Source organism: Copadichromis virginalis, linkage group LG5 (genome assembly GCF_057382275.1).
Source record: "Copadichromis virginalis isolate Kocher_CV1m ecotype Utaka linkage group LG5, C_Virginalis_male_GT1.1, whole genome shotgun sequence".
Classification (NCBI taxonomy): Eukaryota; Metazoa; Chordata; class Actinopteri; order Cichliformes; family Cichlidae; genus Copadichromis; species Copadichromis virginalis.
In genome coordinates, this window is record NC_140622.1 from 5,498,004 (window position 1) to 5,524,982 (window position 26,979).

The 26,979-nt window shown below is 40.5% G+C and overlaps 1 protein-coding gene across 1 annotated transcript in view; it reads left to right on the forward strand.

Moving 5' to 3' along the window:
• The window catches only part of LOC146708792 (copine-9-like), a 196,378-nt gene that overhangs the window by 65,554 nt on the left and 103,845 nt on the right, over positions 1-26,979 (forward strand). Inside the window, exons 5-7 of the mRNA XM_085455619.1 lie at positions 5,464-5,503; positions 6,752-6,754; positions 7,590-7,666. Of these exons, the coding sequence (XP_085311745.1) occupies positions 5,464-5,503; positions 6,752-6,754; positions 7,590-7,666 (120 nt within the window). The remainder of the gene's footprint in view (positions 1-5,463; positions 5,504-6,751; positions 6,755-7,589; positions 7,667-26,979) is intronic.

Here is a 26,979-nt window from a genome sequence, read left to right on the forward strand (position 1 = left end):
AGTCACCTGCTTTTAGTTCCTTTTTCAAAGCCCCACACTATGCTTATTCTAAATAAAATAAATAAATACAAATAAAATAACAAAAGCAACCAGCAGGCAAAATAATTTCAGTGAGAACTATAATTATACTCAGAGACAGTGTATCTTCATAATTTGTAATCCTTATCAGCTGATGTGACAAGAGGAAAAACATGATATTTATTCAAACTACCAACCCTGTCTTTTTCAGGTGGAGACCATGTATGTACACGGTTGTAAAATATGTAGAGCTAAGCAAAGTCAGCTGGTTTTATGATGACTACAGATGTTTGTAATTAAATTCACACCAATCCATCCAATGTTATACTTTATATTTATATAGTCTTCACTAACTTTAGTAGCTAAGGAAGGAAAGCACGAGCTCTACCACAAGTAAACATTGTAAAATTACTAAATGTTGCTAAAAAGACAGATAACTTTAGGCACCAAATAAATAAGTAATAAAATAATGTGGTTAGATTTTCCTTAGGAAATTGTTGTTAACATGATTAGTAGAGTAAACAGCAATTAAGGGGGGGGAGTTTTCCCATTGCCAAGAATGAAGGAGAAAACAAGGTGGTGTAGTACGTATCAATCCAGGACTCACTGGATGTCTCATTGTCACTGAAAATTGAATTTTTATACTCCAGACTAAGAGAAATAACCTCAATTGAAAGCAAAAATTACAGAAATTACATCTAGTCCACAAGAGCCACATGCATCGAAATAAAGAGTTCTGTGCTTTAATAATGAATTGGACAATAAAAGCTGCATCTGTAAATTCATTTATGAATTCTTTAAAAAAAAATCATTTTATTTATTCAAACATTATTTTAAATTAAATTATTACATAATAAATTACTTTAGTAAAAACACTATTTTTAAATCAGTTTTTCAAAACGAATTACTAATCCACCAAAATGAATTTCACCGTATCCGTAGCCAGTCTTGTTAATGATCTCACTGAGGGGCTTCAGGCCGATGCAGAACAGCAGTGGGGACAGAGCATCTCCTTGGTAGATCCCGCACTTGATGGTGACTTGTGCTATTGGCTTGAAGTTGGCCTCTAGCGTTGTCCGCCCCATCCCCATTGAGTTCCTGATGAAGGCTCTCAGGGTTTTGTTGATCTTGTATAGTTCTAGGCATTCCAGGATCCATTTGTGGGGCATTGAGTCATAGGCCTTCTTGTAATCAATCAAGGGAGTCTGGTCTACCAGTAGCTGGTGTTTTTGCGCCTCTGGTATTCTTGCCAGTTCCTTTCTGTGCCCCGCTCATGTATTGACCCATGTGCCTGTTCATCTTAGCCGCTATGATGCCTGACAGGAGCTTCCATGTGTCACGGCCAAGGTCGGCTGACTGGAGGACCCAAATGCAGAATGCACACGTAACACCCCGTAGACGAGAAAACATGAACAAAACTTTATTTTTTCCAAAAAAACAAAACGTCAAGACATAAATTACTAAATACTATGAACTAAAGTGTTCCTTCAATGCCTGAACCAAACCTGAAACAAGAACTTGATCTCTAAGTAATAATTGGCAAAGCTTAAATCTTCATAGAAACTCCTCATGACCAAAGAAGGGAGATGCAGAATGTGGGAAATGCACCGGAAGTCTCAGCACACTGCAACGAGAGGAGAGTGGCTTTAGTGATAAAGCTTAGGGAAAAGTATCCGGGTAAAGCTTGAAAACATGGCATTACTTTGCCTTACTGTTCCTGGGCGGAGGGTGGACGCAGAGGGAGTACAAGGTCCGGGAGTGGTGGCTGACGAGGCCAGCTGGAGGCAGGAGGGCAGGCAGGTGAGCGCGGTTGACAGGAGCTGAGAAGACTGAGCTGACAGGCATGAACCAGCGAAGAGGGTCCAGTAGGTATTGCTGTGGGTGGAGTGGATAAGGACTTAGCAGCTATGGGGAAAAACAGTAAGTCACGGATGGCAAAATTATTCCTTGGTTTGAGTTGCCTGAAGCAACACTGACTAGGTGTAGCAGAAACTGTGGCGAGTAGTGGAGTGAGCGCTGGTCCATAAATGCTGACAGCTCAGCACAGGTGAAGAGACTCGTCAGTGTGCGGTGACTCCACCCCAAGGCGGAGAAAGCAGCTCAGAGACAACACAGCTGTGCCCACCTGGATCATGACACCATGTGGTACTGAGGCAGGTTACTGGCCGATAGTTGGATATGACTGGTCCTTTCCGGGGGGTCCTTGGGGATCAGGCCTTCTGGCCTTCAGTTAGCCAATCTGGGTGTGTCTCTTCAATTAGCAGCTGGTTCATTTGTGCTGCGAAACGCTCATGAAGTGCAGTCAGCTTCTTCAGCCAGTAGGTGTGAATCACTCAGGACCAGGTGCTGTCCAACTCTTCATACTGGAGACCTGTTCTTGGATGTCTGCCACTGTGATGATCTTGGCCTCTAGTCTGCTTCTTCATGGTGGGTACTGCTCCTTGTGGCTGTTCACCTTGTAGCCAAGCATCTCACTGGTAGATCAGCTGATTACTCTTGTGATGGTCTCAGTAGAAATTGTCTAGTAGACCTTCCTTCAGGCTTGGTACCCAATGTTGGGTAGGGATGATGATAATATTTCAATCTGACCTGTCATCCTGTCTCCCCCTCGCCGTTGCATTTGTCTTGTACCTTGTCAATTTCTAGTCATGAGAGCAGTTCATTCACCGAATGTTGGAACACTGAGCAACTAGTTGTTTCACCGTCAACCTGGATGCTGGGTATTCAGTAGGTCCCACATCCTATTCATGTAGCCCCTTCCGCTGGAGTTACCTGCATAGTAGCATTCCAACAGCGTCCTGTTATCATCTCTTGCCCATTTGTGCCTTCTTGTTTCAGTAGCTCACTTCTCATCAGTGGTTCCTGAACACTTTACCCAAACCTTGTTAATTGTTAATGTCTGTCTGTCTGTCTGTCTGTCTGTCTGTCTGTCTATATAGATGTATGCTGTCCTATACATTTTTCTAATTGGGATAGGGATGTATCCCAATCCTAATATATCTAACCAGATATATTTAGACATGATGTCTTAGCAATTCAAATATCTGGGATGGCCAGTCTTAAGTTCTCTTCGAACCCAGAGGGCTTTATTAGCCACCTGCCATGCCTGGTGCAGCCACAGCCCACTGAGCCCATGTGCCCTGCAGAGCCCCAGTCCAGAAGAACATGTGCAGCTCCAGCCAGAGCCAAAGTGTCCACAGGGTGCTGCACACACATCTCTATCCAGATACTTGGCAATTAAAGAAACCCTCTGATTCTGACCTCTGTGAATTCAAACTACCAGTGCTGCCTGAAGCTCTCCTGCCATGTGAAACTGCTCCACATACCAAGCTCCTGTATCAATAGCAGGGCACTCCTGACCACAGACTGCCGGAAAAGCAAAGCTAGCCCACCTGCCCACCTGGGACTTGTTTTCATCGGGGATGTCTGGGAGCTGCTCCTTAAATTCTCTTTATTATGAGATATTTTCTGTTTGATTATTAGTTTACTTATTGTCTACCCACCATACTACCAAGCCTACCTGGGAAAATGTGCAAGAGATACAACGCTGAAGCCATGAGGAACCATGACATAGTGTTTAGAAGTAGGCTACTGGAACAGGGCATACATGGAGAATGACTGACAATATGTTATTGATGGGATACTACAATGGCAGCCAAGCCACTGAGAGAGTATCTCAGTGCAATAACATCAGGAGACTCATATGGATACAGTGGAAAAACCCAGGCAGAAAAAAGCAGTGGAATTAAACTAGATGATGTCTAGCCATCGAGGGCATGACTCCCTAGATCACTAACAAACACTCATCAGAGTAGATGCTTGCAGATTTAATCACTGCTATATGCACCATCCCCATCTGCAAGTAGAGGAACTCCCACCCTCCATGTAGAGGAAGGCTGGAGGCCAAAATCGAGGAAGCACAGAAGGATGTACAGAAGTATAGAAGGGTGCCATGAGAGACAGGGTCTGGATGCACAGCAAGATGCCCATAACTGAAACTCTACAAACTGCCAAATAAAGGCTCTGGCCAAACAATTGGCCTGCTCCCCAAAGCTCCATCCAGGGTATACTCTTACCTGATGATCCTCTAATCGCCTGAGCCAAGGTAGTTTTGTCTTTCGGATGAACCAGTTTTTGTCTGAGCGTGTTGCTGGGTCTAGACAAAACTCCAAAACACAAACTTAACAATGTGGTGTACGCTCTACAGTGCAGCGAGGAATGCTCAGACCTCTACATTGGAGAGACCAAACAGCCACTTCACAAGCGCATGGCACAACATAGAAGAGCCACCTCCACAGGACAAGACTCAGCAGTCCATCTGCATCTTAAGGATAAAGGACACTCTTTCGAGGATGCCAATGTTCACATTTTGGACAGAGAGGACAGATGGTTTGAAAGAGGAGTGAAAGAAGCCACTCACATCCTGGGCCATCTGACCTCAGGAATTCGCATGATAAGGTGGGGCCAGGTCTCACAATGAGCTCACCCGAAACTCTGGCTGATTGGGACCCACACCCAGTTTCACACCTTGGCTCAGGCGATTAGAGGATCATCAGGGGGTCCTTTTGTCCCTCTGTGGGGGGAAACTCCCACTAGGTTTATATCTGGGACTCTCCACCATTTGACCTTAGAACTGAAGAAGCTTCTCGGATGAGAGGTGAAACGTCTTCAAGCAACTTAAAGAAGTCCAGACGCTTTTCTTTGCAAGCTCCTTTGACAACAAACCATAGCAATCTCCCAGAAAAAGAGCCAATCAGCATTAGAAAGGCAACAGTGAGTCTCTGAAATAAAATACTGAAGTGTGTAATGAATATAGTACCAGTACATTTGGTAACCCTGAAGCTAAGACCTTCATCACTCTTCTTCTGCAAGGCTGCCTGGCCTCTGGAGAATAGATGACTGAATGAGATAGTACAGCTAAGATCTCAGTGGTTTACCTGGTCTATGATAATAAGCATGAACCTTCATGGGCCATTGATTTCAGGACCCCTTAGAATCCACCCAGAAATAAGGATGTTAATTTGTGTCAGAAACAGAAGTTTCTTTGGGGAAAGCACATTTTAAAAGAGAAGAAGAGGCAACACATCTTCCTGAAAGACAGCAAAAGAGAGAGTCTTCCATCTGCAGATCAATTCTTATTGTATGTTATGTGTCAGTGTTGCTCCAGATCCATAAATTTCTGTTTTATAACTCTTGACTCATCCCTCCTGTGTAGACCATATCGTATTATTTAATTAGTATACATGAATTTTTTCTTTGTTCTCCCACCAGAGCTGTCCATCATGTGTGCGTTGCTTGTCAAGTCAAGTGCAAAAGGGAAATTAGGAAGGTGTCTCTTTTTCTCCAGTTGTAATTTTTCTGTATGCATTTGTGTTTTATTATGTTGAACAGGATGCATTCTAAAGGAAACACTCTAAAGTCTGCTATTTTGCTTTTCTTCTGCAGGTACAATGTGGATACTAGGAGCTCCAATCTTTCCAAACATGTAAGCAGCTTAATATGTACAATGACCACAGGTCCACTGGCATGAAGCCCAGAAAAAAATTGAGTTAACCTTATTTAAAAACAAAAAAATTTAATCAAGTTTTATTTCAGTGGGTTTCACAAAAGTGGTTTTGCTTATTGTAGTTTGGGTGGTAGTACTAAAAAATTGTCTCAATTGGTTTTTGTTATTATGATGAAGTGTGACATTTGTCAGACTGTAAGAACAGGTAAAATAGTACATCACAATACAAACATTGGACACCTCTCAACATACATGTCTTGTTGTGTACTAACTTGTTGTCTACTTTGCATTAAAAATGTTATATTGATATTGATTGAAACCCATCTTATAAAAAACAAAACTCTTCCTCATCACGCGTCAGATTCAGTTGTGGAGCTGTCATCAATAGCCAGGAAATGGAGCCCTCTATTTTTTCGCAGGTTGACAGATGTGAACAAGCAGGCCTCTCTGTAGACTATACTGTTTACAGATGACACTATGATTTGTAGTTAGCATTGGGAGTAGGTAGAAGAGAACCTGGAGATGTGTTTTTATGCTCTATTGAGAAGTGGAATGAAAGTCAATAGAAGCAAGAAAGAACACATGTGTAAATAACAGGGAGACACATGTAACAGTGAAGATGCAAGGAGTAGAGGATGTGAAGGTAGCAGACAAGATTAGAAATAATACATCAGAGGGACAGCTCAGGCTAAGTGGTTTTTAGAGGCAAGGTTTTGGTGAATATAGGGGGCAGAAGATGTTGAAGATGGGACTGCCATGCAGAAAGATAGGAGGAAGACCACAGAACAGAAGGCAGACATGCAGAGGGTTGGTGTGCCTGTGATCTAGGTACTAATCTGATGCTGAATAGCTGCCTATATGTCAGACATGTAGCAACTGACTGGCACCTTGTCCAGGGTACATGCTACCACTGTCAGTGTGGTCCGGCTCCACTCCAGCTGTAATTTTACCTGAATTCAACATCAAACAAAATTTAGTACAGTATCTACTAAAGTATCTACAGAAAGCATAAATCAAAACATTAGTTTTTAATTTGCACCCTACCGTAATGATTCATAAAAGCATTACTTTAAGCTCAGTGCACTGCAGCTCTGACTAGTCTTCATCTTTCTTAAATTTGGAAGAAAAATTAATTTATTTGTGAACTTGAGGTCTTTTCATTGTGTCTTTCCAGCTTCTCTAACATGTGTCTGCCTTTCCTTACTGCCTCCCCTCCTGGATAAGCAGAAGGTAAGCTATCATTATGTCCTGTACTCCCTGCTTACTGCACCATTTCTTTAAGTGATGTGGACCCTAGCTCAAACCCTAATCCTAAAACATTTTTTGGAGAAAAGCAAAAAGAACCCAAATCTATAAAAATAATAATTTGATTTATCTCAGAATTATTTTTTGCCAAAAATGGGATTAGAAAACGAAGACTACAATGAAATCTTCTGATAGTATAGCGTTAACCTTAGGGTTAGAGTCATGTCTGACGATGAGTCACAGGGTCAGACACATCGCCAAGGTCTAAGCAATGTGTTAAGCATACAGCAAACTGACCTTTCGGTGTGTTTCTGTAACTGCATCGCTAATTCCAACAGAAATGAATGAAGCCGCACTGAGATTACAGAGATTACAAATGTAATCTGAAAATCCTGTAAGAGAATGTTTTTATGACAGCTATGGTGTATTATTTTAACTACAAAAAATGTTGCTTAAAGCAGAACAATTTAATTACAAAAGCTCAATTCAATGAAGTATAAAATATGGACAAAATGCAAAGCAATTAGACAGTTTCAGTAACTAGGCGCTAACTAGCTGCTGTGTTAGTCCTAAGCAGTCTGCTGTAATCAATCAACGTCTAGACATCTCATTACTATTGCATCTTCAATTAATGTTTACAAAAGAATTTCCAATTACTTCTTTATTTTAAATCCAAGTAACCCAAATTGAAATCATATATAACATGGTAGCTGTAACTCTGTTAACCTATCAACAGCCACATTTTAGAAATTAGCCAACGTGCAGCACACAGTGACTGAGTGCAATGAATTCACTATGATGATTTCCCTACTCTGTAAAGGACTTCCTGGGTCAGATGTTCTGCACGTTAGGTGAGATCATTGGTTCACCTGGCGGCAGGCTGGAAAGGACTCTTTCGTAAGTACAACATACACACAGCGTCACCCATACAGTAGTTGTCTTTGAAGCTGGTTTAGGACACTATCCTTAATGTCAACATCTTGTTTAGTCCTATTTACAAGTGCAGAAAATCTTTGGTATCGCAGCCTGATTAACAAATACAAACAGTTCAGAGGTGACATCTCAGCCATAAGCATTTCAAACATTTAACTGGGTTGAGATCTGAGATCTGACTTTGACCGTGCCACTACAACCCTGTGATTATTTTTGTTTTCAGTCATTGTGTTGTAGATTTTCTGGTGTGCTTGTGGTCATTGTGCTGTTGTATGACCCACCTTGGAAAGCTTTATCAATCAGACAGATGGCCTCACCTTTGACTGGAATACTCTAGTGTGTAGGGGAGTTAATGGTCGAGGGGTGGCTGTGGCTCAGGTGGCAGATCAACTACTGATTGGAAGGATGGTGGTTCGATCCGTGGCTTCCCCAGTCTGCATGTCAAATATCCTTGGGCAAGATACTAACCCCAAGTTAGTGGGGTTAGTATCAAATGTTACAAATGTTTGGTTTTTTGGTTGTTGTTTTTTGTTGCATGGTTTGAATGGAATACGCCTCCTACAAATATTGTGCCATTGTGTTAACACACACCTGAATACTCCAGAAGACTGCCTAAACAGGTTTTAGAGGCCAAACTTGCTGATGATCAAGTTTTAATCAAGTACTTGGTTTTATTTAATTAAGGACTTAAGGACAGATAAAATGCTAACTATATGTTTGTCTAAAGGTGTTGCATTATGGCACAACAGTTAGTACTGGTGAAAGAATACATACAACTGTAATGCACTTTGGGTGAAATTGAGAGGGTGACCTGTCTACCTTTGATGGATCCATCGTCACCTCAGTTCAGGACGGCACATCTGATGAAGCTGCAGTTAGTGCTCTCCAACTTTGGAGAGAGCAGAAAAGCAAGTGGAGCGTTTGCCCGAGGCTGAGAACGTAAAACAAGATGAGGTTCCTATTTCACCTAGCGTCTTGTTTATGTGCTTTTAGAGCCTGTGGCCTTCCATATGTTCTGCCTGTAATTAGATGGTCACCACAACCAACTGAGTAGCAAACTGTGGTCAGGTTCAAACCATGATGGTAAAAAGAGGTCATTTGCTTTATTGCACATATGAATGAAGTGAAATTAAAACTTAAATGATGCAGTATGTCATGTGTCTTGTAGAGATATACAATTAGTTAAAAAAAAGAAGCTACCACTAAATGAAAATTGTGTTGATTGTGCGCCACACTGCAGTTCCTCTTTGTTGAAGCCTGAAGGAGCATTTCCTAGTTCAGGCAGCTTGTCAATGAGTGGAGGAAAGGCTCTGATACCCTTGGATTCCAGTGCAGTGTTATAGAAACTTGGGCGTCATTGTGTGTGTAGAACTGCTGGCCTGGTCCTATCAACTGAAGCCTTATAAGGGACGTGGGTTGTGTTCTTAAGAGTCAAAGTGTGCAGAGAGATTATTGATTACAGGAAGCTACAACATGGATTGAAGTCCCACTCACTTGGTAAAAAGCCACATATGTATGAAGGCAACAGAAATATGTGATGAACACTGATGTTCATGGTCTAGATAAATGCCAGCACAGTAACATTTCAAATTTAGTGACAGTCTGACATTTACTGAATGTAATGATACGACTGAGAAATTTAATCTTTGTGCATTTCAGTTAGTCTGGCTTAGCAAAAAACCTGGGTGAAATAGTAGGGGTGGGTAAATCAACCTTCCAATAACTCTACAATGTGTTATTTAATTGCCATATATTTTAACTAGTAACCCTCAAGTCCATGCATGTCTTATGATAAGAAAGTCTTAAGTCAAGATTTATAAGTTCCAGCGACGTCAAAATCCAAAGGATTCGTGTTTTAATTCCTAAACTTCTGCCAAGTTCAGAACATGTAATTCTTTGCAATATCAGTAGTGAATATTCTTCAAACTAAAAATGGTTTTGTACTAAGTGACAAAATAATTCCTCACAAGTGAAACATTTGTAGTCACCACAGAGCAGATAGCTTAAACTTTGATTTGACACACACACACACACACACACACACACACACACACACACACACACACACACACACACACACACACACACACCAACGCACACATAGAGTCAAAACAGAAAACACAGTTTATATCATACATTGTGATGGACCAAGCAGTAAAGGACAGTCAGACACAGGCTAAAGTAGAAAAAACAAGAGCTTGGGCTCATAAAAGAGGTCAACGTAACAGACCGCTACTCAGAAAAATGGCAACACTACCTCAAGCAACCTGACCTACCAAAATGAGACCAAGAGGAAACTTAAATAGTGGCTGATCAACCCACAAAGACACAAAAAGGGGTAGAACACACAAAAACCTAACAAAAACTAACATAGCAAATCCCATTCCCCCCCATGATCCAGAGTTGTGGTATGACCCAATTTGCAGGTCTCCACATAGGCTTGCCCCGCCCCCTTTTACACCTCTTAGGGACTTGAGCAGCTTTTACTAAGGTAACCAGAAAACAAATACAAAGATTAAACTAAAATGTGGGCACTTATGTTAGAATACATTATTGTGTATGAGATGGTAAAAATAAAGAAATTATAAACTAACACAAATTCTTTATTAATCTGTAAATTCAATCCTATATTTAAAGACAGCACAATACAAGTGTAGTGTAATAAATAAGTCTCTATTGTAGCCCTGTGATGTTTGGCAGATGTTACCCAATATGTGTGGCTGTAACTGCAGCCATCACATGCATTTTGACACGTAGCCTATAGGAGAAGCATGATGACGTAAGAGTTTTCACTTCAAAGTGAAGATACAGACAGGATTGTATTAGAATAATACTTGTTCTTTTAATAACAGATGTGTTTCCAAGGCAACTGTGAGCACGGAGTCTACTTTATGCTCCCTACTGCTGAAAAATCCAGTTGGTGAGCCATTTTCTTCATATTGGCCCATTCTCCTCTGATAAAGATGACATCAGAGCCATGGCGAGGATCTATTTTGAGATAATGGGTGGGGAGAGGAAGAGAGCCCTGTGTCAGATGAGAAAATTATTAGGGAAACCCACCTTGTGCATCAAGTCACGATGCACACTTCTTTGTTTAACCAGGCTAAGTGCTTGCAGGCAGACACATTTTTGCATATGCAATAGCAATCACCCACCTGCTGAACTAAGTTCATTTGCCTCCTGTGCTTTTGCTAATGCACTCCACAGTCAAATGCTGGATTAAGTTGTGTGGGTGCAGGGACACTTGACACATGACCAAGGAACAAGCTTATTAGAGGTGCATTTACAAATCAAACAGATCATATTGTGTGTGAAAAGGATTGTTGCAGTTTGTGACGGAGAACTGATCTAAGCGGTTTGTTTTAAGAAAATTCTAAACTTTCATCTGTTTTAAAGTAATTCCTGTTCACTAAAGCACAAAAGGGGACTGCATTCTGTGAGGAATATACAGAGAAGGCATTTTCGTGCTCAAGAGCGAGAACAAAGAAGCAATAATTAGTGTGAAGCAGTGCTCGCTAAAGCATGTAGTGCTAAATCATTCTGCATATCATGTAATGTGCAGATAAGTATGTTTTATTTTTAAAGAAAGCAACCCTTATTGCTTTACGTAGCCTACGACCGAATCATCTGGATTTTCTTTCATAGTGAATCTGCAACAGAAAAGCACAATTTACACAATCCCTGTGATGACTCTGATGTTCCCATCATTCTTGTAAAACCGTTCAAAGGTCAGTTTCAGCTCCTGAACATTTCTTATTGATAACAGATAATAACAGTGCAACGCTCAGTACCGATTGAGCATTGCACCTCTGCTACATTTGCACGCCCAGAATAGGTGATTAAAAAAAAAAGAATGGAAATCAATGCAGCTGTACCACAAATTGTATATTTTTTCCCTATGAAAACTTTGTACCTATCTAAGATCTAGTCAGACTCTGTGTGTTATACCAATTCTGGTTAATGCATCCTTGAGTTTGTAGCCTGCAGAGAAGATTAGTAGTGAACTGTGGGGTTTTTTCTTTACTCTTTGAAATGTAGACTTTCCCTCTAAAGAGCGCTAACCAAACTGATGCTACTTGAGGACATCTATAAGCTGAAAAGAAGGGTTTAGGAACCTTTAACACCTTTAGAGAAATAAAAAAATCATCCCTCAATTGTTGTTTCTGAAAGGTGTGACGCATAAAACTCAGATATTCAGCATCATAAATTAAAACAATGAGCACTCCAAGAGCATAACTCTCTGCCACAGGAACTGCGTAGGCAGTATTTATTTTACCTATTTAACTATTTACAGGTCAGAGGTCAAATAAATGTTAGTCTTGGATGTCTAACAATCCTGATGCGTCAACTGAGTGAGACCTACTAAGCATTATGCAAATGAAATAAACTATAGCAACCATGAATAAATGAACAAACATATATTCTCTCTCAAAGGAGCAAAAACACTTTCATGGCATCGTGCTTGTTATGGGAGAAATCGGGCATGGGAGGGCTGAAGATGGATGTTAACTTACTGCCTCTGAGAGTGTTTACTGATGCTGTGAAGTGCAACCCTGGCGCTCTCTCTGACCTCACGCCACACTATTTATATTATTATGCTATCAACAACCCGCGTGTTGTACTAGACGAGATCCGAAGGCCTACAAAAGTTTGGATGCTTATCCAAATTTTTGTAGGCTAAGATGGGTAACAACCCTCAGTCACTGGACTCTGCCTGGAGCTGCAGTCACTTGAACAAGTCAACCACGGTCACTGGTCACTGCTAAGGTATTTACCCAATGTTTATTAATTGTTCATATTGCCACGTCTCTGTGTATTACCCCTTACACTGTCAATGTGTCAACACAGCTCATTTGTGATGGATGATGATGATACTGTGTTGAGTTGAGGATATCCTTAATTTTCGGTCACTAAATGCTGCTGTTTTTGCCTGTTAGCTGTTGTTAGCTGTTGTTCGCTGTTGTTTATCATCTTCCAAATTGAGTTGATTGATTCAGCTGCCCGTCACTAGCAGATCAACTGCCCATTTGCGCATGTGCGAAGGTAACTTTACATAGACAAACTGACCGAAATGCATTGACAGAAACATTTCAGGGATTTTGAGTCATTCTGCACTCCAAATGCGTTAAAAGTGTTAAATTTTTTGTATCGAGTTAATCGTGATGACGGCTTAATCTGTGTTAACGCGTTCATTTTGACAGCACTACTTTTTACTTTTAGCCTGGCTAATTATCCTCCAGGGCCTCATTATAATTTAAAATTAATTTGAACATGGGAAGCAGCAAGCAGTGCCTTTGCCTGTGGTTAGTATTTACAGCACAGTGAGTATGAATCACTTCTTTGGTCACAGAAGTGAATAAGTGAATTGTGGAGCAGATTTTCAGGCTGTCAAAATCATAATTGATTTGCTCTCTGTCCTCCTGAGCTATGGGATCTGACTTTGCAGATATATTTTGACACATTGCTTCTCGCTTGATTCCACATTGGACTTCACATGCCTTTTTGGCAAAGCTAGGCCATTAATCTCAGCTAAACCAAACAGCTCAGACACTGCTGCATACTCATCTGAGATCTGACAAAAGTACTATCAGCTGGCACACTTTATTAACTTTCTTGCTTAATGAGGCATCTGCCTCTCCGATGTAAATCTTTTTCTATTGGTCCGTCTGATTAAATATTAAAAAGTCATATGTAGAAGGACGCTTGATGTTTCTCCCATCCAGTGTGGCACTGGCAGATCAGTCCCTATAACTCATTCTTGTAACAGACTTGTTATTTCATTCCATGGGACTACTCTTTTTGGCCCACCCAATACTTAAATATTAGTTCTGTTCATCTGACAAGAACCAGATGATCCCCATCTCTCTGAAAGCTTCAGATTTAAACCTGAAAGTAACATCGAAGCCCGTGGTTTTGCCGTTGATAGGTTGCATGAGTTTTGATAGAGGAGGACTGATTGTTGTTTTGATCTGATTGTCACCTGCGTGTCCTTCTACTGTCTGAGTTGTATTTATTGTGAGGTGTTCAGTGATGAGGTTGCCATGGAAAGTTGTACTGAGCCCCTGTGTGGGAGACTCTGACTGCTGCTAAGCTCTCAGCCAGACAAGTATCACAGCACCATGAAAGGAAGCCCTAAATTAAGTCCTTGGGGAGTCTTTGGAGAAAAAGATATTTTCAGGCTGTTTTCACGCACACAAACTCTGGAAATTCTTGAAAGAATCAGGACCAGACACTGTCAAAATGTTGACCTTTCAGACTTGTTGCACTCAAATGGAGATTTGTCAGATGCATTTTCACTACTGGAAATATACCAGTTTGTTTGGGATGCCTGGGTACAGTGCAGAACACTGCCTCACTCTGTCTGCGAAGTGTCTAAAAGTTTTAAATACAGCTGGACTTGAAAAGTCAGAACTATTCAAGGTAGCATTGTATTTGTGAAAACTGCTTTGGTGGGAAATTTTAAGGGTGGCAGTAAACCTCAAGAGTTAAAGTGAAAGTTTTCCACTTCTCCACCACAGTCTGCAACTTTGTGTTGGCTAGTGTTACGACCTGTCTAGGAGCCAGGTCATAACATGAATGGAGCACTCGCCCCCCCTTCCCCCCCAGATCCAACCAACCACAGGAAACAAATATCTGTTCATCGCAGTGTCATTTATTCACAACATAATGAAAAGGAAACAACAAAACAGGTTTCTTCCTGTTAAGAGGGAGTTTTTCCTTCCCACTGTCACCAAAGCGCTTGCTCACAGGGGGTCATATGATTGCTGGGGTTTTCTTTGTTTTCTTTGTATTATTGTGGGGTCTTTACTGTACTGTATAAAATACCTTGTGGCAACTATTGTTGTGATTTGGCGCTATATATAACAAAATTGAACTGAAAAATTGAAGTGAAGAATCCACTGCTGCAGAACTGTTTTGAAAACAAAGATTGTAAATTGATTGTAAAGAGTACGTGCCTCTATACCTCTGACACTATGTTTAACCAGCAAGACCATCAAGTTGTTTCCAAACCAAAAGTGATGCCTTGACCAAAATGTACGCTCTCTCTTTGAGGTGCAGGGGAAAAATCTCTTACAGTAATGCCTGGAGAGAAGTGAAGAAGCTCTGCTCTGTGTCATAGTGCATTACATACGCTACACTCCAGAAAACCCTGAGCCTTTGCCAATTAGTTAAAACAACATAAATGACTGTGAGAACCAAGTTCTTCACATTGAAATCTGTTCCCCTTCCTTCAGGTAAAAGATACAGAACCATCAGGGCACATCCCAATATACTGAGGAGCAGCTAACCCCCCCTCCCAAAACACATACAGGAGGGCACTGGCATGTGTTCTTCCTCATCTAATGATATAAAAAGCTTTGCAGTGGCTGTTTTCTCCTCCTCCTGTCCATGCTCACTCCATTTAAATAGCTCTGTACCCATCCATAGGTCACTGTACCACCATAAACGGTTCTCAAATCGACTTATTTTCTTCAAACATGCATAATTAAATCTCATCCAGTACAGAGGATGGAGTTACTTTCCACAAATAAATTAAATCCCAACAAACATCAATTTACAGCAGGAACAAGGTGCGCACACACACACGCACGCACGCACACGCACGCACGCACGCACGCACGCACGCACGCACACGCACGCACACACACGCACGCACGCACGCACACACACACACACACTGCCTTTGGCATTCTCAGCACCGTGAGAAATAAATGTGAGAAATGTGAGAAATAAATGATAGAACGATAGAATTGTTTTATTTTTCATTTGCATTGTTCAGCTTAGTCTCTGACTGGCTGAACAAATGTATTCTCTCTTCCTTTTTTCAGTCCTTTCATGTATAATGTGGTTAAAAATTAAATGATGCAGCACTGGACTAAAGCCATTCACAAAGCTATTACACTGACTCACTGTGACTGACTGTTAAATCACTTCAGAATACAACACAATGTGACTAAAAATGTCTGAGATGTTCTTTGCCCACAGGTATTTTTATTCGCCGCTTTGGGTTTGTTCCTTCTCTCTCAGCCTCCTCTCTTGCTAAGCATCCAGGAAGGTCACAGCCTCTTAAATTTCTACAAAGGCATTCCACATTTCTTGGCTCTGACAAGATTAAGATTTAGATGAAAACTGTGATTGGGTTCCAGAACTGCCCTCCTTCCTATCTCACTTCATTTGAGTGTTTTTCTTAGTCTCTCTGACCACTTGTTTTAATTAAACTATGAACCCTGTGTGCAATTACGATAAAATCATCACTGAAACAAAACAGCGGGGTGCTGTTCACTTGAGCTTCTGATAAAAGACTTTCCTACTATTCGGTAGTTGAAGCTGGATGTAATTCTGTACAATACGACTGATTGTGCTTGAGATTATACCTTCATCAGTAGGCACCTGTTAGGTATTACAGAGCAGGTGAACCTTTTGTCCTCACTGATGCACGTAGGAAGCGAAAGCTGGGCTGTGTAGTCGGACCCAACAGACAAGCATACAAAAACTACAAATGGCCCAAAAAGTTAATGCTGGTTCTGATGGATAGGTGTCAGGATAAAGTTTCAGTTTGTTGCATACACACGAGTTAGGGTGCCCATGCATCCCCTCTCTACTGCTGACACTTCCAACAATGATCATGTGAGCATCATAACTGGACTGCATTGATGCCCAGATGCGTGTGTCACTTACCTGGCACACACCTGGCAACATGATACACTATGGAAAGAAGGCAAGTTGGTTGAGGCAATGTGATGCTTTGGGCAACGTTTTGCTGGGAAAAACCATTTGCCTCTTTCAGATACATAATGTTCTCTGCCCCAAAGCAAAAGATGGCTCAAGAATGGTTCGAGAAGCTGCTGCATGTTTGAAATCTTGACTTGACCTCCAAATCGCCCAGATCTGAATCAAATTAAGCACCTGTGGGATGTGTTGGACAAACAAGTTTGATCCATGGAGACCCTGCCTCACATCACCAGCAGCCACATACCACAGCACACCTTCAGTCTAGTGCGCACAAATCTTCTTTAAGTTATTAAAAAGGATCCTGTACAACAAAATCCTGCTCATTTCATACTGAGAAGAAACAGTTTAATGAATTCATTAAAAGCTCACCATTACCATGTCATTCATGGCCATGAAGAGTGGATATAAACTTCTGACCTCACCTGTAAAACAGGTACTAGGAGTCTTCAGTCAGTATTCCCCCATTACATCATGTGATCAACATCACACATGTGTGTGACCACTTACAGTTGTTGATCAAGTAGAAGTACCGTGATGTAAAAGGGCTCCGCCAACAGGTCTGGGATAAGTCAGCCTCCATTGTGAAAGCTCCAGCTGATTATCCTGTGAAACACACGACTTTGGACCTTGACCTTGGCTGAAAATAATTTGCATTCTATTAACGCCGTTTATGCCGTTTAGACATTCACACGTGCCTTGTTTTTTGAAGCCACAAATAAAAAACCTTCCCACATATATAACCCCAACATGAGATACAACTATGCAGGAAAGAAGAAAAAGTATATTCAGTGTGAGTGACATCCAGCCAGCCTGTTACTGAGCCTAAATAAAATATGCTGATCACCTGCAGGGTAAATATAGCAGAGCCATTTAAAAACCTCGCACCAAAACCTCTCAAGATCCCTCCCCTCACTGACACCACCCAGACCATGACCCCCTGGTAAAACTGGATCACGTTTATTTGCCAGCATTTCCTCACAGCACGGGTGAGACGAGGAGACAGTGGGTGGCGTACTATGGCATCTCCAGCTAATTATCTATTTGGACAAGGATCAAACCCTCCACTGTGGAAATTATGTCCATGTTATGTTTATGCATGTCTGAGCATTATACATACCAAAAAGTCTGCTTACTGACTGGAAAGAGGCCAGAAGGAAAGGGCTCTAACAGAAGCACTGACAAGCACTGGGTGCAATGTGATTCACATGTTACTGTAGTCATGTTGTATTTTTCAGTTGTGGACAAACGTAACACATTATTGTACTAAATTCAGTAATTACACTACAGTTGCAGTTATGTAGTTTCTTCTGTTACAAAGGTTCACGGCTCTGACAAATTAACATTTAGATGAAAACTGTGATTGGGTTCCAAAACTGCCCTGCTTCCTGTCTCACTTCATTTGAGTGTTTTTCTTAGTCTCTCTGACCACTTGTTTTGGCCCTGTTAATTAAACCATGAACCCTGTGTGCAATTATAATAAAATCTGAGATACATCACTGAAACAAAACAACGTGGTGCTATTATTGTACGATCAATATAAAGCGCCTTGAGGCGACTGTTGTTGTGTTCTATATAAATAAAATTGAATTGTTCACTTGAGCTTCTGAATTCATTAACTTCCGCTAATCTCAGTTTGTGTCCCAGAAGGAGGAAAATGGTGGAGTGACGTTAAAGTTGAGTGCTTGTTAAAAACAGTCGAGGATCCCCAAACTTGCTTTATGTCATCCCTTTGTCCTCATGCAAAACTAAAATATGTGTGTTTTAATAATCCTTATGTTTCATTGTTTGTCATTTATTATTTAAGTCAAAAGGGGGATGTCATGGTCCTTGGGTCTTGTGCCTAAGTTTTGAGTTTTGAAAAGTAACATGGCAGGGGTTCCCCTTTTATGTTACTTCCTGTTTGATTTTGGGAGTTGTTTTCTTCTGTGTCTTGTTCCTGGCTTTAATATCACAGGCATCCAGTCACCATCACCACCACTCTCATGCCCAACCTCATGAAAGACACTGTCTCCATTACTTGCCTTCAGAGGGTTTTTGGCTCCTTCACCTTTGCTGTCCCCCTGCTTGGTCACCACAGGGACTCCACCTCCTATGGCTTAGGGATGCAAAGTTGTATCTGAAAAAAACAAGACTTCTTAACCAATGTCTGCTGGATAAACTAAAGTGGAGATGTTTGCATATAGATTATATGTTTGGTAAAAACACAGCACAGCACAAACACTGTAGACCTACAGTCAAGGACAATAATGGAAGGCTGATGATTTGACCTCCTCTGCATACTGAAGTATTCTAAAGTCAAATTTGAGCCCATCTGTTTGATAGCTAAAGCTTGGCCAAAAGTGAGCCATGCAACAGCATAATGACCCCAAGCACGCCTCTAAGAGAGTGGCCCAATCAAAGTCCAGACATCAACCGATCTGAAATCCTTTGGGAGGAACTTACGAAAGTGTTACATAATTTAATGCCACAAATCTCAATAAACTAAAGAAGAGTGGGCTGAGATTCCTCCACAATGATGAATCAGAACACTTTATTAATCCCTAAGGAAATTATGTGGGTTACAGTTGCTCCAATACAGTAACAGAAACAGATTAGACTATTTAAAAATACAATATGTTACAGATTTACAGATTTAAGAAATAGCACAATACATTCAAATCACTCAATAATAAATATCAAGGATCGACAGAGTTGATAGAATTTTGACAGCAACATTACTGAGTAGAAAAGAGTGTGTAAAAAGGGTGTAACTATTGCAGTGTTCACTGGAGGAGTTGTACAGGGAGATGGCCACGGGCAGAAATTTGTCGTTCAGTGGTGCTTTTTGGTAATCTCAGTCTCTCACTGAACGTGCTCCTATGGCTAGCCAGCATGTCATGGAGTGGGTGGGAGGTATTAGCCAACATTGTCTTTATCTTGGACAACAGCTCCCTCTCAGACACCACCTTAAGGGTTACTGGCCTTACAGATCAGTTCATTGAGTCTGTTGGCATCTGCGACCCTCAACCTGCGCCCCCAGCATGCAACAGCATAGAGGATAGCACTGGCCACAGCAGGCTCATGGAAAATCCTGAGCATTGTCCGACAGATGTTGAAGGACCTCAGAAAATAGCCCTTCCTGTAAAGTGCAGCTGTGTTTTTAACCCAGTCCAGTTTATTATCTATGTATACACCAAGATATTTTTAGTCCTCCACAATATCTACATTGACCCCTTGGATTGAAACAGGGGTCAATGTAAAAGATTAGTAAAGTCATACAGAAAAGAGTTACTTTAATGTGTTGTTGTTGTTCATCTTAGGCTTTAGCACAATTATGAATGGCAAAAGATATTTTTCAGGGTATTAAGGAAAGGATGGAGCGACTTTCAGCTGTTCTTTTATTCACAAGGAGTTACTCCAGTGGGCAGTTTCTTAATTTGGCAGCTTTTGTGCATACCGGACGCCCTTCCTAGGACAATCCCAAGGGGATTTGTTGTCCTCCGGGATCAAAATGAGAATCTACTACACTATAGAGCTATTTTAAGGTTATTAAAGAAAAATATGGAGAACAGAACAAAAGCATTTTTACTGAGAAAAATAAGAGTATTGGAAGGCTTTTAAAAGTGCTATTTTTCTTGGATAAAGTAACATTTTTCTTTTTTCTTTCCTCCCAGCTATCTCTTTTTTTGTGTCTTACCTTCATCTGAACAAAAAATACCTTGAATAGCAGCTGTGCTTTTCTTTTTTGTTTTTTGGCTGTGGTTTTCAGCTTCATCTCTTTTCATCTCTGCTTTTATCTTTCGTGTTTTCCTTACTGAAGGTTCCTGTCAGGGGCAGAACATAATTTCTTGCCTGTGACTGTTTGAGATTGAGATCATATGCTGACTATAAATAACTTGTCAACCCAGACTGGTGGCCATTATTGCGTGATTCAGTTAAAATTTAAGAAAGGAGCTGTTTGTAGTTCAGTGGTCTCTTTGAACAATGGAGAACAACAGATTTCAGGGTATTAAGAGAGATGTGGATCTCACTGAGAAGTTTAATGTTTGGTACTTTCACTGTGAAAGTACCAAACATTAAAACTGTCAGTTCAGACCATAAACTCATCAATGTTTTGTCAGGGACCAATCACTCGACATGATATGCTTAGACCGCTGTCGCTCAAAACCATGCAGTGAGGTAGTGTAACTCCATTTTCAGGCTAGGTGTACACCTTCATCCTGGATGGTCAAAAAGTCTCTCTCATAATGGATGTATACCATGTAATACATTATACTATACCAAGCCCATTAACTGAATAGTGAAGACAGGCAAGAGATCATCGCTGACAGATCTGAACACCAGACTGGGACAGTAAGCTTAAATAGCTATGAGGCTCCCCGTACTTGGCTATTCTAAGTCAAAAGTTTTGGAACACCCTAATTTTTACAGTTTTTTATTGAAAATTATGCCATTTACTGTCTCATTGCACTCTGAAGTGAAAGCATAGTACAAATAAGCAGTTGGAGTTAAAAAATAAATCATGGAATCAATTTATAAACCAAAATGTATTCTAAGGTTTTGACTCATCAAAGTAGCCTCCTTTGGCAGATGTAACAGCTGAACACACCTGCGGCATTCTTTCTACAATAGAAATCAAATATTCTTCAGAAAGTTCTTCCCATATCTGTAGCAGAAGTTCCCATAAATGTGGCACTTGTAGGTTTGCTTTCACTCTTCTGTCCAGTTCGTCCCAAACCAGCTCGATGCCGTTTAAGTCTGGAGACTGTGCTGCCACTCCATGTTTTAAAGCTCACCATCCTGTTCTCTTTTCCTGAGGTAGTTCTGGCATAGCATGGACTTATGTTTTGGTCCTTATCTTGCTGTAGGATGAACCTCTGACCAACTAGGCACTTACCAGAGGGTACTGCATGGTGCTGCAGAATGCTGTGGTTAGGGCTGCTCAATTAATCGAATTTTAATCACGATTACGATCTGGGCTTTCAACGATCATTAAAAATGACTGAGCCGATTATTAGCCCCTCCCTCATTTATCCGCGACACCTTAAAGGCCGTTCCGTGAAAATATTGTCGGGCATAAACCGGTCCGTGGCGCAAAAAAGGTTGGAGACCGCTGATTAAGAGGACCCGAGGGAAGCTCGGAAAACTAAGCAGAAGTTATTTGGAGAGGAGAGTGACTGCTGTTGGCTGAAAAGAGAGGTAAAAAAACTTCAGTGGTGTTGCACACTATTTTATATTATTTTTCAAAGTCATTGTTAACCCTTTAAAGCCGGTCAGAGCAGCACGCTCCGTTTTGTGTAACTATTTTTAAATCCCTGTAGAATCTGAACCGCGTAAGCTAGCGCAATAATTTGTTTTGCATATGAAACCGGAGGAGTTGTACTTACATCTGATGCCATCAGCTTGTCCTCGGTCACGGTTTCCTTCCACATATAGCTTTGCAAAAACTGCATAAAAAGCGCTTGCAGGAACAAAAACATAATATTCCAGAAACACGCTTTGCCGATCCGATCAGCTGTTCGTAACACTTCCCACAGTGAAACAGAAGTCAGCGCGAACTGTCGCATGTCCGCCATTTCCTGCCCGAAACAGGAAGTGATGTCATTTTCGCGGAAATGTAGTTTTTTACTTGTAGGCCTTAAAAGCCTATACTGGTCATGTTTGACTTTTCTGAATAGTTTCTGTGATGCTTAGAACTCGAATTGCACTGCTGGAAATAGTTTATTTTGATGCACGTGCTGTTTTCTTTGCAAATTTGCATCATAGGATTGTTTTTTTTGTTTTTCCTGCAGTATATAAAAATTGGTGTATCTCCAAAATAAAACTATGAAGACACTCAAAATAAAGTTCCTGTTGTTGTAAACTATTTTTTGCAACTTTTTTGTATTTAAAGTTTTGAGGGATAAACCTCTTAAATTTCTCCAAGTAGAAATATATGTAAAAAAAACAAAAATGATTTTCAATTTTTTTTTGTAGTTTATTGCACTTTTTTGCAATTAATGTAGTTACTATGGACTTAATGCATACATATTATTAAAATATGGGCTATAACAGTTATTTAGCAACTTGAAATGCTCCCACAAATGGCACTACAACATGTAAAAAAATAATATAAGCTCTGGCGGACTTGGTTCTATAGCAGGTCTTAAGGGGTTAAATAAATATCGTCAAATAATCGCGATTTCAATTTCAGTGAAAATAATCGTGATTATCATTTTTGCCATAATCGAGCAGCCCTAGCTGTGGTAGCTGTTTTTGCTCAGAGTGCCTCACTCTGCACAAGTCACCGACCCTGGATCCAGCAAAACAGACCCAGATTATCACACTTCCTCCTCCATGTTTGACAGTTGATGCCACACACTCTGGAACCATCCTTCCACCTACTCGACGGTGTACTAAGATCCTGCGTGATGAACCGAAGATTTCAAATTTTGATTCATCTTTGCATAATACCTTCTTCCAGTCTTCTAGTCACTGTACTCCGGTGTTTCATGGCCCAGACAAGTCTCTTTGTCTTACTCTGACGTCTGGCTTTCTTGCTGCAACTCATCCTGTCAAACCTGCAGCTCAAAGTCTTCTCTTCACAGTTGACACTGAGACTTGCTTATTATGACCACTATTAAGCTGTGCTTGAAGTGCAATGGAAGTGTGCAAAATGCAGAGTATTGTGTGTGTGTGTGTATATGTGTATGTGTGTATAAGTGTGAGATACTAAGTGTTACAATGGTCTGTCTCTCCTCCATTGTTCATTGCCTTTTTCTTGTCATTTTTGTAGCAACACACTACTTTCTGCTGTTCAGCTGATGCTCACGAGGGTATGGCACCACATTGTGTTCCAACACTGCTTTTGTAAGTAATTCAGAAAAGTTGGAACAACTGTAGGAATTAGTAGCGCCAGTTTTCAAGGCTTGATCAACCTCCATTTCTGCAGAACAGCTTTAAATTGTAAAACCCATGTTGTGTTCCCTAAAAAAGGCCTTTTTGTACAATTCTGAAATGTACATTATTTTTCAGTTCTGGGTAACCTTACCTTTTTTTTTAACCTCTGTCAGTTCACCACTTACATTTGTACCATTTCAAGCTATTCATTGGACTTGAACGACTTGAATTGCAATAAATAACTGGAAAAATTGGGGTGTTTGACCGATAGTGTAAATATTTTGGCAAATAGTTTGTAGCAAATGACCCACAGGAAAGAGCCCTTACTGAGTATACAGAGTTAAGGTTTACCGTTATAGGGTTAACCTAATCTTTAGCATAATAGTAATCAATCTACATTTGAGCATTAATATTAAAAAAAAAGATTTATATTAACTCTAAAAATCATCATAAACACACAGCTCTTCCTTGCTACAGTACTCTTTCATTAAAGCAGTTTGTCATTTTGAGTGATCATGCTGTAGTGCATTTCACATTAAATGTATGAGGACTGAGGGTCCATAGATGTGAGAAACCTTCATTCTATATTTTCCTCAGTCACTCTTTCCATCACCACTTTCTGTACTTCATAGGAGCAGCAAAAGGAGGTCAAAGTGTCTCACGAGATTTATGTCTGTTTCCTCTTATTCATCCATCAGCTCTGAGCCAGAACCTTTCTAACCCATCACTCATATACACTATACAGTCCAGCAACCATTTAGTAATCAATCAGTCTAAGCAACAACACAGCTGTGATGTTTAGTACGAGATCCCTCTTAAATGAGTCTGTACTAAAATAGCCAAGGTAAATATGAACTAAGATGAGTTTGAGACATCACTTCAAATTCTATCATTAAAATGAAGAACTTCCCATGAGAAGACATAAATTACAGCCGAATTCAACTTTTTTCTCACATGCTCTCAATGCCCAAAGCAAGTTCCCAAGAGCGGTTTCTTTGATTCTAATGAGGATAATAAGCACTGAAGGCATTGCACAACTGACTGATGAATGGCTTTCTTGGTATTTCACATCCCCTTCTAGATGCTCAACCTTACTCCCGGCCATGTATTATTAAAGGCAACCTAATAGCAGTTCGCTGAGCTTTGGTTCTAACCTAGATGGCATGCAGTCTCAGCTGGGGCTCTGTACAGACTCCTCACTTTGGAGCTGAGATGACATCATACATATTGTATAAGACAATAGCAGTGTGGAAGCTGTTCTGCTGAATATGGTTTTTTTTTATTTGTTTTTTGACCTGAAGTGACCATATTTGGACTAAAGGCAAAGACAACACTAATACCAACTATGGTTTGTATGGTTAGCAAGCTGCATACATAAGCTGTCCAGGTATAATGCACAGACAAACCAACCTAATAATCAGTGGTAAGTAACAGACTAATAACATTTCATTCAAGCAAAAACTGCAGCACATTATTCTTGGATGAGCTTCGCAAACAGCATTACTAATCACGTGATTCTGGCACAAACATGACCCCCCCTTGGTTTAGGTGCACCTTCTTTGGAACTGATTTCAGCCAGCAACCTCCGGGAACCACTGCAGACCAGTGATGAAGGTGGAGGAACTCATGGCACTACACACTGGTTCACTGGTGCTCTATTAGATAGAGACAAGAGATTAACTCATTCACTGCCAGCCATTGGCAGTGAATGAGTTAAACCCATTGACTCATTCACTGTAATTGACGGCTATAGACGTCAATGGCAGTGAATGAGTTAACTGGAGTCCAAGAACTTGATGAGGATCATAAGAGCAAGCCAGAGGTTGGTTAGCAGTCTTGGGAGTGAGTGGAGGCTTGGAGGGAGCATGAACGCAGCTGGTGAATATCGGACCAGGTTATCACGATCAGGTGTTTGCAAACAGCAGTTTATGGAGATCATCTAATGTTCATCGTAGTAATAATCTTGCAGAAAACCTTTGGCCTAATATACTCCACAGCTGATTAACAAATAGAAGGTCAGTGTAAGAAGGACCTTTCAAATGGAGAAACTCTGTACTGGGGCAGAGCAGGAGAAAGGATTTACCCCAGCAACTCCACCTGTAGCTTCAAAACAAGGAAAAGGCTAACAAACAGCAGATTTCCAACCAACCAGAGGTTGGTCATGGTGGTTGTATCACAGCCAATATCAGACAACTCTTGAGCAATAGGCTCATGATGTAATGTAAGAAACTTCAGTACACCACAGCTCTAGTTCCCCATGTTGGCACACAAATCAGATCCTGATAACAATTTGGTGTAAACCAGTATTAAACTGGGTAAAGCTACATATTTAAAAAAGAGATTTATAATCAGTTAGCACGTTAATTACTACTTAAATCAGAGAGCAAAAAAATAAGCAACCTAAAAATCGCATCGTGGCACAACTCTTATAAGTGACAGAGACCATTCAGTAGAAGGATTTTCCAGTACGTGTTCAAGAAATTATAAAGTGCCTGACTCTGACCTCCTTTTGTCTAAAACATTATTTTTCCAGCACTTGAAGTCTTTGGAGTGTTTTCTTTTCATGTAGCACTCAGTGTTTGTTCCTATGTAGGCCAAATCAGCATGAAACTGGAAAGCTTCCAGAAAGACAAAAATAGAAATTCACTTCCTGTTTTTCTGCTCTTAAACTTCAGTATATTCCATTTAAAGCACAAGAAAAAAGAATAATTGCCCACAACACTTTTTGACTTCCAATTAAAAAGCCCTTGTCTCATTTTGTGTGAAATTTCTCATCACATTCCACAAAAGGATGAGCACAGTGTAAGAACCACAAATACAAAGCATAATGAATCAAATCCTTTTTTATGAAACAGGCCAATGAACATAGTTCATCTCTTATTATTGGATTCTGTTTTGGATCTGTTATGCTTTCCCACACTTTGGTGTGAAATTGGAGTTTGGTTGGTGGATAAACCCCAGGTCCAGTTTTGCATCGGGGGAAATAACTCACTTTTAATACTTTGCACTTTTGTTTTGATCTGCTGGCCTCTGCTCCTGCTGTTTCTGAGCTTTCCTGCTCTTTGTGGATTTAGCCAGTAGATAAGCACATATTGCAAAAGCTATCACCTTGGTAGCTTTTGGATCGCTGAGGTGGGAAGTAATGAAGTACAAATACTTGTACTTAAGTTGAGTCTTAAGGTACAGGCATTTTTTTGACTATCTATTTTTTTGCCAACTTTTTTAACTTCACCTCATTTTCAAAACATATCTCTACTTTCTATTTCTTGCAATTTCCTGGAAAGCTTGTTGCTTTAGCTTTAGGACATTTGAGGGGAGCTGTTTCCAGTTTGAATGTAAAAGTGGAAAGCAATAACTCACTGGTGCTTATTGCACAAGACAAGCTGGGAAATATACATATATATTTATATATAAAAAAAAATTTATGCAGCATTTATAGTAATATACTCGGGGTTAAAGTGGGTCAGGCCATCTGGAATTGTTGCATGCATGCCAGTGTGCATGCACACATAATTTGTTATTTGTTTCTAAGGCTATTTTATGAGAGCGACCAATTTAAATTATTTAACTATAATTGAAAAAAAAGATCAAATGTTACAGACTGCTTACAGTATTGTGTTTGCATTTTCTCCTTTCTTTACTGTGGGTCACTGTCTGCTCTCTCTCTGACTTTGATACTATCTCTC